Source organism: Diceros bicornis, chromosome 6 (genome assembly GCF_020826845.1).
Source record: "Diceros bicornis minor isolate mBicDic1 chromosome 6, mDicBic1.mat.cur, whole genome shotgun sequence".
Classification (NCBI taxonomy): Eukaryota; Metazoa; Chordata; class Mammalia; order Perissodactyla; family Rhinocerotidae; genus Diceros; species Diceros bicornis.
In genome coordinates this window covers 12,601,718-12,613,884 of record NC_080745.1, presented here as the reverse complement: position 1 = coordinate 12,613,884, position 12,167 = coordinate 12,601,718, and the positions used below count along the sequence as shown (strand labels likewise).

At 47.7% G+C, this 12,167-nt stretch overlaps 1 protein-coding gene across 1 annotated transcript in view; it reads right to left on the bottom strand.

Annotated features, from left to right (window-relative positions):
* WDFY4 (WDFY family member 4) overlaps nt 1–12,167 on the bottom strand; it is a 277,648-nt gene that overhangs the window by 171,961 nt on the left and 93,520 nt on the right. Inside the window, exons 24-29 of the mRNA XM_058542855.1 lie at nt 8,807–8,880; nt 6,338–6,499; nt 5,652–5,743; nt 3,777–3,876; nt 1,555–1,760; nt 597–766 (exon numbers count right to left, since the gene is read on the bottom strand). Of these exons, the coding sequence (XP_058398838.1) occupies nt 597–766; nt 1,555–1,760; nt 3,777–3,876; nt 5,652–5,743; nt 6,338–6,499; nt 8,807–8,880 (804 nt within the window). The remainder of the gene's footprint in view (nt 1–596; nt 767–1,554; nt 1,761–3,776; nt 3,877–5,651; nt 5,744–6,337; nt 6,500–8,806; nt 8,881–12,167) is intronic.

The window sequence follows — 12,167 nt, the reverse complement described above, 5'->3', positions numbered from 1 at the left end:
ATCTCCCCTTTGCCAGTGACAACGAGAGAAGGAGATGAAGGGGGTCATGGCATAAACAGGTGGTGGAAGGCAAGGTACAGCACAAATGTCCCCTCATGGGCAGCCTCCAGTCCCAGTGTGAGGTGAGTCATCTGAGCACAGGGCAGCTGTGGGCCAGAAGACTCAAGAGCAAGTAAGGTTTATATCAGAAGGTAGGGAACAGCGGGGCATTACTAAGGTAAAGGGACATGCTTTTGCTGAAGGCATAAACCGAGGCTCTAAGTCTGTGGTGGCCGCAATTTGCCTCTTCACACCACCCCCACCACCATGTGATTTCTCTAGCTGTGCCCAGAAAGAGAAAGATTTAAAAGTGGAACTGATGAAAACAGAGACCTGCTCGGAGGGACGATGGGATGCAGAGGCCGAGGAAGTCAAGGGTATTTGCAGAGCTAGCCAAGGGCTGTGGGACTGCTAGGGGACAAATTGGGCCAGGACACAATACGAGTTGGAAGAAGTGGAGGGAGGGGAGGGTGGAGGGTCTTAGGGAACCGCCTGAGTCATATGGAATCAGAAAACCAAGTGTGTCACTCCATCTTGGGGGCGCCCCCTGTGCCTACCTTGGGCCCATCCACCAGCTCCGTAAGTGGCGTCTGTAGGAAGAAGGTGGACACGATGAGGTAGACTTCCGGGATATGCACATGGTGGGCCAGGAAGTCATTCAAGACACGGAACCCAGGAAGCAGGCAGGGGCTCTGCTCAGGCAGGGCAGGGTGGCTCTTCAGGTTGTCTATTGATCAGGTGGAGGAGGCACAAAATCCGATTGAGGACAACTGCTATTACTGCTGGTCAAGGTGGGGATTGAGCACACAAGGGAATTCCCTGCCATCCGCCCATCCCATAGAAATGCCAGATCGAAATATATGTCGTACACACATGAGCACGAGAAAGTGCTCAAGGAGAATTCCTATCCCTGACATGCTCATTCATTCAAAAACAGATACTGATTTGCTGTCTATCACCTTAGGGGAAACAAGGCAACAAGGACATAGTGTTTCAAGAAAATATTCAGAACCCTAGGCCCTCAGGCAGTACTCGCAATGCAGTGGGAGGCACACTAAGCAAGTGAATATCAAATATATGCTTGTGAATTGTGATAAGCACTATAAAGGAAAATAACAGAGGCAAAGAGTGTACATCAGAGGTGCCCCAATTCAGGTAGGACCCTCCTCTCCTGGAGGAGGTGGCATTTGACCTGAGACCTGAAGGGTGAATCCACATCAGCCAGGAGAGGTGTGCTGGTGTTGTGGGTTAGGGGGAACATCCAGGAAAAGGACTAGAGCTGAGGAAAATATTCTTGAGGAATGGAAAGAAGCCCCCAGTGTCTGCAGAGCAGTGAGGCCATAGGGGATCCTGAGAAGGAAGTCGGGGTGGATGGGGCTGATCCAGGGTCAGGGGTCAAGGTGATCCTACTGCAAGGTGCTGTGAAGGTCCCAGGCAGGGAGGAGCCTGGTGGGCCCTCACTCATCGCCCGTGATGCAGGGGGGCACTTCCTTCTTGAGATGGCTGCACACTCACCCATCATAATGTCCACGCCCTCGGAGCTGCGCTCCACCCAGGATCCCACAGACAGGCCATCTCTAAATCGCCCACGGAGGGAGGAACTTGACAAGAAGTGCAGCAGCAGCTTCAGTGCCAGCACGGTGGTGCTGGGGTGCAGGTGGCCCTGCACCAGGAGCAGGAACCAGTCCGGGCCCAGGCTTAGAAACATGTCTTCCTTTGTCCTGAGGGTCAACACATGCAACACATTATCTCTCAGTCCATGAGCAAATGGCATGTCCAGAAAATATGAATAATGTCAGCCTCACTCGTTACCTAGGAAAGATGAGTTAAGGTCAACATCTGGATATCTCTCAGTGAAGTACATAGTACGTTTTAAAAGAATGACAAAATCAAATGCCGGCAAAATTGCTGCAAAAATCTATGAATTTGTCTAGAACAGCTGGGGATCAAGCTGGCCAAAGCTTTTCAAAGCAATTGGAAACTATGTGTCAATAGACCTGAAGTGTGCAGGCCCCTGGATCATCATGCTCCCCTAATAATCATACTGACACAGTGTCTGTCTAGCCGCCCATCTAACTACATCAATCTAGTCATATAAACACATAACGGTTATTTACCTCCCTTCTTAAATACATTTGTCAAAACTATTCTAAATGGAATAGTCCAGTATTTATGCATCTTTATCAGTTTAGGCAAAAAAAATATATGGTTAATTGCCACTTTCAAAAATGAATTTTAAAATGATGAGTCTGGAGAATACAGACTCACTAGAGGGAACTGGAGGGCAGGGAGGTGGGCAGCCAATCCTCAGAGGCAATGGCTCAGCAAAGGACCCAGCCTCCTGGGATCCAGGGAAGGATCCGTCTGTGCCAGGCAGTGTTCTCAGCACCAGAGGCCAGACTAACTCGGGTGAGGGTGTGGCTGGTGTTCAGTGAAATGAGCACTGGCCTAGGAGTAAAGAGATTGTCCTCTCTTCCAGCCCTGCCTCTGATGTTTACTAACTGGGTGACTTTGGCAGAGCTCTTGATGTAATCTTGGCATTTTCCTTGATGATGATGTTGATGGTGATGATGATGGTAATGAGGTTGATCACGGTGATGATGCTGGTGTTAGTGGTGATGCTGATGGTGATGGGATGGTAATGATGATGACGATGATAGCATTTAGCTTATGGAGTATTTACAGTGTCCCAGGCACCATGCTCAGGGCTATCTATGAATTAATTTCCATCTATGGCAGGTGCTATTTTTATCCTCGTATAGATGAGTAGAAGAGAGCTATAGAGGTCTTAAGTAACATCCCCAAGGTCCCTGGAAGCAGAGCTAGAATTTGAATCCAGGAGGTCAAGACATCAGAGCCCAGGTGCTTAAGCACCACACTGCATCCCATTCCAAAAAGACGGAAAAGGAAGGGTTACACTAGCTCATCTCCAAGGCATCTTCCAGTTCTATCATGCTTTGATTCTAGGAATGTAAAGACTTGTAGGTTGGTAAATTTTTAAACACTATTTGCAAGGCTGTTTTACTGAAGGGTAACTCCCCACCCCGATTCCTCCCTCCCCCAAACACACATACACACTAAACGTCAACTCAGCGAGAGGAAGGATCTGGACCGCCTGCTCAGCACCACATCCCCAGAGTGAGAAACAGTGTCTGGCACACAGTAGGTGCTCAACAAAAAGTTGAATGAATGAATGACTCCAGGGTTGGAGGTGAAGCAAGCAGGCAGTGGGAGAGAGCTAATGAAATTTTATGATTCCACATTGTTTTGAAAGTTAATTGAAGGCAGATACTTCTTTTTCCAACTTGGAAAAATAACTAAATAACTAACAGTAAATAGCAGAAGAATTTGGCAAGCCTGTTCCTTGATAGACGTTATTTAGGCTAACCATTTCTCCATTCTATTGTCTGCCAAGCATAGGACATCAAAATCAGTAATTGTCACGACTGCCAGAACAATAACAATTACACAATAGCAATGGTGACAAAAGGAGTTTATTGTAATTATACCAAATCTGTTTTGAGTTACTCATGGCCATTAAACATTTGCATCAGAATATCTTAGGGCAAGGTCTGTTTTATTGCGTGGAGAGAATATAATTTTCTTTCTGACTAGTGCAGGAAACACACTGCAGAACATTGACTCAGAGATGCTAAACTTTTCATTAAGAAAAGGTTGTAATACCGCACCCTGGATGAGGCAACCTCTGCCAAATCGCTCTTCCCGGATCTACTCACTCAGAGGACAGATGAAGTTGGGAGGAAGATATTACACTGAGCAGCATCTCCAGCAACTGGTTTCTGAGCCAGATTGTCTTTCCAGATGTTTGGCTTCCAGCTACAAAGAAAATTCAGATTTGAGAGAAAACGGATGTAAAGAGACATAATATTTTCTGCAGTAAGCAATCGCATTCACCAAATGCTTAGTTCACCCAGGAACTGGGGTAGGGATGGGACTCAAAATTTTGGCATTCAATTCTAGACTTCAACGCAGTGCTTGAAAAGAATTTCAGGAAATGTTCCTAAAGTTTTCTTTAACTAGAGATGGTTTCAATGTTCCCCATCCCCCCAAAAAATCCTAAAGATGATAAAGTCAAATTTACTTTCCAATAGAAGAATTTTTTTTAATTATCATAAGCTGCAACATTTCTTGAGCACCTACCACGTGGGTATTATGCATTGGGAGGCACTAGGAACACAATAGTGAAGGCCGTGGTCCTCAATCTCGATTCTGCTCTCAGTTTGCTCCCAGGCTAGGCCTTTGGAGTGTCTATGTTGCACTAAAAACAGAGCTTGAATTGTAGCAAGAGGTACATAGGTCCAGTGGAAGAAGAAACTACTTCTAAAGGGTTATGATAGCGCTGAAGGACATGTTAACGCTGTCTTAACAGAAGATGTTCAGTTAGATAAAAGTTTCAGAATGGAGTCCATATAAGAAGGAGGGTTGACTAAATAACTCACATTGGCTCATCATCCATTCATTCATTCCCTTGGTTGGCCAGTTATTTTACAACCAATTCAGAGCACACACACCATGCTGCAGAAATAGGACTGACCGACGAGGCAGCTTGGAGAAGTAGCATCAGATTGCCCGTCTCTTATTAAGGTCCTATTCTCTTCGAGCCTTGGTTTCCTCATTTGCAAAATGGGAATAGTAATTCCCACTTCTCAGTCTTGGTGTAATTTATCTGCATTGAGTAATGCTGTCCAAGAGAACCGTCTGTGATGATAAGAATGTTGTATCTGCCCTGTCCAATGCAGTAACCACTAGCCTCATGTGGTTATTGAGCACTTGGAATGTGACTGAGGAATTGAATTTTAAATTGAATTTAAAATTTTACTTAACTAGAATTTAAATGTAAATGGCCATATGTAACTAGAGGAGCCCATCTTGCGTAGTGCAGATTTGGAGGGCCCAGGACAAAGCGGTCAGTAACTGCTCTGCTCACACCTGCCCCAGCAGAGGGAATGCGAAACAGAATGCAGCTGCTGTTCTGCACCTGGCTGGGGAGAGAGACTCAAAGAAACAAATGACGAACCCGTGCATCAGAGTAAGCCCAAGGGGGTGAGACGCACAGAGGAGGGGACTCAGCGTGGTTTGGTGGGACTGGGAATGGCTAGCCTAGTGGGGTGAGGTAGGGAGTGGGGTGGGCAGGAAAGGCATTCCTGCAGAGGGAACAGCATGTGCAAAGCATGGACGGAGGGCAGACCACAACACATTAGGACCTGCAACTGCTTCCGAGTGTGGAAGTTGGGGCTGCTGGGGGGAGCAAGGGTTGGGGAGAATCAACCAGGGAGGTAGGCAGGGGCTGGAGCATGAAGGATCCTACCTGCTGGGCTATAGGAAACTGAGTTTTCTCCTGGAGGCCCTCCTTTGAATTCATTCTAGTTTGTGTAGGAAGAATATACAATTTGACTTGATTTGTAACCCTAATCATAAAACTATGACCTCACAAACTACTACTTGGGAACAACTACTCACTGGTGGGTGCCTTCTCCTTCCTGTGCCTCAGCCCTTCCCTCTGCAAAATGGCCCCACAAAGTGTGCCTCTCAGGGGCGCCCTGAGGGCCATCCTGCTGCCTTCAGACTAGTGTCTGGGAAAGGTCTCTCACCAGGCATAGAGGGGTCCGGGGCTCCATCCGCGCAGATCTGCCTCTCATTCACCGATGAAGGCTTGAGGGTGTACACAACAAACAGCCCAATTCTTAATGCAGAGAAAGAAGGATACACTCAGCCGTGGGCTCAACCCGTGTCTGCCGAACACACAGGAAGGCTTTCTACACAGACCCACACAAATGCAACTTCAAGGGGGGATTTGAGGGGAAGCACATTATTCTGTGATTAATGCAATATTTCCAGAGACTTCTAAAATCTGTCAGGATTCATTAGAGCTCTGCCAGATCAATAGAACAGATAGTGATGAGGACGGAAAAGGCTAACTGTCATTCCAGCTGGAACTGTCCTTTGGATTGTCTACAGAAGGCAGTCATGTTGGGTCATCAGTTGGTGAGGTTGGCTGTGCTCGTGAAAATTCTTGAATTCTTGGCATAGTAAGTATGTCCGAGCACCAGGGAGCGGTGAACACAAGCCCTGCTGGGGGTCTAGCAGACCCACTCCTTTCCTGAATTCTCAGCCCTGAACAGAAACCCCTAGAAGGTTCCAAGGAAATAGAACCTGCCACTGCATTGAAGGGTAGTGATGCTGGGTTGAGTGTGGTCAGGAGAGAGCTAGGGCCTATACTTCCTCATAAAATGGTCCCAAGGCTCTGCCCTTCCCACTGGGAAGCTTGTCACAGTACCTGAGCAAGTCTTGGATGCTGAAGTGGCCCCTCAGCTGACAGCCCAGGATGGCAATGATGGTGGGGATCTTGGAGGGGGTGAGGCCCGGCTCATTGAAGAGGAAGACAAGCTTGGGTATAAGCCTTGCCTGGTGAGCAACTTCAGCATTCCGGGCTCCTTCCCTGTGAGCCCAGGAGAAGGGCAGTAAAAGCTTTTACTGGAATGAACCAAATTTGCTATGTTTCTGCTAAAAAGATTTCCCAAGCTGGGCTTACTCTGTGGCCCTCTGACTCCAATGCTCTCTTGGCAACTTGTCAAAAGGCTGTCAGACACTCATTGAATATGTGTCTGCCAAGTGCCAGAGTCCTTCGGGGACAAGCCTCCTGTACCCTTCCACCACCCTCCCACCCCACCCCCAACCCCCGGAAGCTGCCTTCAAAGACAACCCCCAATTATTGACTTTTAAATTCCAAGCCTTAGAGAAAACTAATGCTGATCTCAGAAAACTCAGAACAAAGACAGCAGACTCTTGCGTGACCGCGGAGCACTTCCCAACAGCCAGAGACGCGGGCCCTTCGCGAGCCTGTCTGGGTGTGCGCTCTTCCTGCCAGCCCCAAACCACAAAGTGGATGCACACGCCGCTGAGAGTCAAAGGGGAGCGAGACAGAATTCAAGCATCCACATCCCCCTCCTTAGGAAAATCACAAATCCAATTTCCAGTAAATTCTACTCCCCCAAAGAAAACAGCTCCCAGGGTAAATGTCCATCTCACAGAAAACAACAGGTACAGAAAGAAAGTAGAAAGTGGGAAAGAAAAAAAAAACTGGTGAAGGAGAGTGAATTTGGGTGGATTGCTCCTTCCTGAACTGTCTTTTCGGTACTAATGTTAAATTCTGCCGCCCCTCCATCCCTGATACACTAAAGGCAGAACCAGCCCAGTTCTGTGCGTGATTTGCATCCGTCGGCTCAGCAGGGAGGATGCAGCTCATCCACCTATAATCTCCCTCGTCTTTTGTGCTCTTTCTTATCACAGCACTGAGCGGCCCGTTTCTCTGTATTCCTTCTCCACAGGACTGTCTTGTTCTTCTCTGAACTTCCAGCACTAAGAACTGGGTGTGAAATGGAATGTGTTTATAATAGATACTCAGAAATGAGTGGCTGAATGAAAAGATGTTTGCAAATACAGTCAAAACACTGAAGGTGCTAATGATGGCTAGAAAAGCCGACCCAAGAGGAGGCAAGTGGGCATGGGTGTGAATATCCCAAGAGATGAGGAGGCAGGTAGGTTGATATATTGGCTTCCTTGCCTACCTTCTCGCTTATTCTGATCACAGCCCCTGGTTTCCTTTGGGATCTACCTCTTTCTAACTCTCTTCCACCCACTCCAGAGGTGAAGTAATGCTCCAGGCCTGGCCATGTGACCCAAGATGGCCCTGTGAGACTCCATCCTATTGCTAGGCCTATCGAGTGAGAAGAAGCCCTCTCTCTCTGCTGACCATGCTGAGTGGAGGAGATGCTCTCAGCAGCTATCAAAGAAGGCCTGACAAGATGAAGCAGCACAAAGAAAACCTAGGCAGGCTGTGTGACAGATCGCAGATAAGGTAGCGTGAGCGCCACCAGCCACGTGTGAAGATCTGCCCCGTTCAGTTGTACGAGCCAATAGATTCCCTCCTTCTCTGCCTTCCTTTTTCCCTTTCTCCTCTCCTCCTTGTTTCCTCCCTTTCTTCCTTCCTTAAGTTGATTCGAGTTGTATTTCTGCCACTTACAACCAAAAGAGCCGTGATTAATTTAAAAAAGTGATTTGGAGAAGGCACTTAGAGGGAGAGTGGGTCAGGAGGCAAATGGGACAGAGAACGTTTTCCCTTGCTGGCCATCTTACTGAGCCCCTGAGAAGGTGCTAGTTGCCAGGGCTAGAGAGGCTCCTCTCAAGACCCAAAACCAGCAGAGGACAGACCTGCCCCACATATGTGAGCCACTGGGAAGGACGGTGCTATGGACTGTGTCCCCCCATAATTCATATGTTGAAACCTAACCCTCAATGCGCTGGTATTTGGAGGTGGGGCCTTTGGGAGACGCTTAGGTCATGAGGGTGGAGCCCTCATGAACGAGATTAGTGTCCTTACAAAAGAGACCCCAGGGAGCCCCCTCACCCATTCCACCATGTGAGCTTATAGTGAGAAGACAGTAGTCTGCAAAGCAGGAAGAGGGCTCTCACCAGACACCGCATCTGTCAGAGCCTTGATCTTAGACATCCAGCCTCCAGAACTGCGAGAAATAAATTTCTGTTGTTTGTAAGCAACCCAGTCTATGATATTTTGTTATAGCTACCCAAACGAACAGAGACAGACTTGCCAGCACCTGGGGACCCAGTGATCTGGGAGTAGGAAAAGGCCGTGATTGCTAAGCCACTGGCTGTCCTGCTTTCTCAGTCCCTGTTCTTGGCATGAAGCCTTTGGTTCTAACCCCCAGGCTGCCAGGGCCCAGCCTACCTTGGTGATCGAAGGATTTCCATAAGATGGGAAAAGAGGGAAAGCTCCAGGTTGTCTGCAGTGTTCATCCAGAGCTGGAAGACAACAGACACACAGTGAAACCAAGACGTGTGCGAAGAAGCGTTTCCAGGCAGTGTGAGCAGATAGGATGCTGGACGTGGTCTCCTTTGGCTTAGAATCACCGACACAATTTACCAGCTCTGGAATCGACCAGCTCTCCCGCCAACTAGAACGTACAGGATCCCTCCCGGGTAAAAGCTCAAACACTGTTCCTCTCTTTCCCATCTCTTCTGCAGCCTGGTGCTTCACTGGGGCTCTAGATTCCAAGCAAGGACTGGTTGGAGTATGAACCATCTCCTACGTCTGCGTGGCCCTGGGCCCCACAGCCCATGTGTTCACACGTCAAACGCATCTCATCCTCATTGGATCCTATAAGGCAAATACCAGTGTTCCCACTTTAGAGATGAGAAAATAGAGGCTGAGACAGACTAGTTGAGTGACAGGTTGCACTCACCACCAGCAAGTGGTAGGACTGGGATTAGAAGCTGGGGCTCGCCTCTCATGTTTTATGCTGTATGGACTACACACCAACTTGTGCATGCAACACTTTCTTCAGTTCTCTCTTCCTTAAAAACCTGCGGCAAAATCCGCATTCCCCTCTCCTGCGCAACAGGACTGTGAGCGACACACAGAGGTGAAATGCACTGAGATTCCCAGAGGGAAGTTTATCACTCAGGTTGTTGTCATTCATAGGAAACAAAAGGCCGCTGCTAAGCATCCTTCTGGGGCAAAGTTGATGGCATGCCTTTATGCCTTGTTTCTACTTCCCTTCAGAGAGCTCCAATATTTCTCATCTCTGAATACTGACATTTCCTAAGGTCCAGAATCTAGAAGGTTCAGATGTGGGATTACAGGAGGGCTTTCATTTAGCAGCAAAAAGAGTTCACACTGACAAATGATACTATTTGATGGAGGCAAGAAGGGCCATCGAAGTCCTAAAATGGTATTATCTGCATTCTGTAGATAAGAAGTGCGAGGCTCAGAGAGACTGAGTAACTTGCCTCGTGCCCCACGGTTTTTAATTGGCAGCCTGGCTTCAAAGCCTGGTCTGTCTGACCAAGGAGCCCACTCTCTTGCCTCCACACTGTGTTCCTCCACAGGCATCTTGCAGACAGTCACCCACAGGGTCAAGAATCAACCTCACTTGAACCAAGCAGGTAGCCATGGCTCCAGCCTCTTACTTAAGAGGGAAAGCCAAAGAGCCCCAGTGGACACAAGTTTATCAGGAGGCCTGTGAAGGCAGAGATCACCCCTCTCCAATCCCCAGGGCCTACCACCACGCATGCCACATAGTGGGCACTTAATAAGGACCTGTTAAATTTTTCAGTGAATGCCAAGTAAACCTAGGTAAAATACGTGGATTGCTCTCAAGCCATAAATAGACTGACAGATTTCCAGTGCCTGCAAACACAACCACTGCCCGGTACACACAGAGGTAGGGCAGAGGTAGCTGCCATTTGGGAGAGCTGGTAGGGGCTGATGTGGCTCCAGTGAGGGTAGGGGCAGCCAGGCATGGCACCCAACATATGTGTCTGTAGGACCCCAAGAGCCCTGCACATTTGGAATATTCCCTCATGAAGGGAGTCATTGAACAAAAGATATGCCAGGCTCAGTGCTGGGAATTTGGAGAACTGAGAAAGTAAGACACAAGCCTCCCAATCCAGTATGCTACTATGCCCCTTACCCTCCCATAAAAGCATACCCCCATCTCCTTTCCAGAGCATTAGAATAATGAGAAGTCGCCACAGCACATTTGAGGCGGCCTAGCTCTTTTAGAAATTACTTTCCGGAATACCAAATTTCTGAATTTGGGGAAACATGGATAATTGCATGTTTTGGTTGTTATCCTGTGTCACATAACCCCTGTACTAAGCACTGTTTTAAGACATCTGGATTAGATTAGTTTGAACATCAAATCGATAACGTGTCAAATTCTGCCCTCTCCCCAACCCTGGGACCACCTCACTTTCAGAATGAGCTAGCCTGTCCCTTCTTCAAGAAACCAAAAGCCTAAGACTTGAATGCCCTCAATGTCCTGTCTCCACCCCTCCTTCCCAACTTCCTGCCCCTCCCCTGCTTCTCATCCTCCGGCCCCTCCCCTGCTTCACACCAGCCATCATGAATCCCACCCCTTCTCCTGTAACTCTTGTCTCCAAACCCTCCCTCTCCTTCAAGGACTTGTCCTGTCAAGAGTTGATTCTCCCACCTGTATTTTAACCACCATTTTTTCACTGCTTTCTCCCCATCAACCTGCAGTCAGACTCATCTCCCATCTTAAGTCCTGACGCTCCCACCCCTCTGTTTCCTTCTCTCTTGTTTTCTTCTTCAAAAGCCCACTGTCTACTTCCAGCTGTGGGAGATCGGGATTTGGCCACCCTGAAATCTATCTCTTTCCCTTGGTTGTTTTTTCTAGGGACATTTGACTTCCCCCACTAACTGCCTAAAGAATTTGACGTAGTGGCTCCTTCCTGGAACAGATCTATCATGATGGCTGTAAAGATAACGTAGGGTAAATGTTACAATAGGAAAGGCACCAACAAGCCCCTCTTATCAGAAGTTCTGTCTCTCTGGCCACATTCTCTGGATGACCCTGCGAAGAGTTGCCAGATAATCATTTACATTTATAAGGGAAATCTACATTTGTAAAGGTATCTCCCTCTCTGTTTGGAGAAGAGAGGGGGATGAGCTCATTTCTAGTGACTTATCAATGTGGAAGGTGAGGCCTTGAGCTACATAATAAACCTTACTCTTGTTTACTGTGCTTTAGTGGTAATCTCCTGTAACTGAGTCCCCCCACCCCCAAAATCCTCCTTTGTCATTGACTGAAAATGATATGTAAGACGAGAATTTCTGCTATTGTGTTGAGAAACGCAGTGTCCCTGCTTTCTCCCATGTATACATGTTATTAAATTTGGTATTATTTTCTCCTGCTAACCTGTCTTGTTGATTATTTGACCAGCCAGAAGAACCTTAAGGGAAAGGGCAGAGGGAGATTCTCTCTCTTCCCCCGACACAGCCTCCTCTTCCCTCTTCACCTCACTTCTGACCCCGCTGTTTACTTTTCACTAGGCCTGTCAGTGACCTCCAAGTGACCTCCAAATACAAGGCCTACATCCCTGCCGATACTTTACTTGATGTAGGCAGACATTTGGGAAACTCTTCTTTTTGGAATTCTCTCCTCCTAATCTTTATGTTTTATTTTATTTCATTTTGTTTTACTTTGTTTTCTTGGCTTCTGGATTATATTGGTTGCTTGTTTTCTTAACCCCCGCTTTAAAAGCACCAGCTTGCCTGAGGGGGT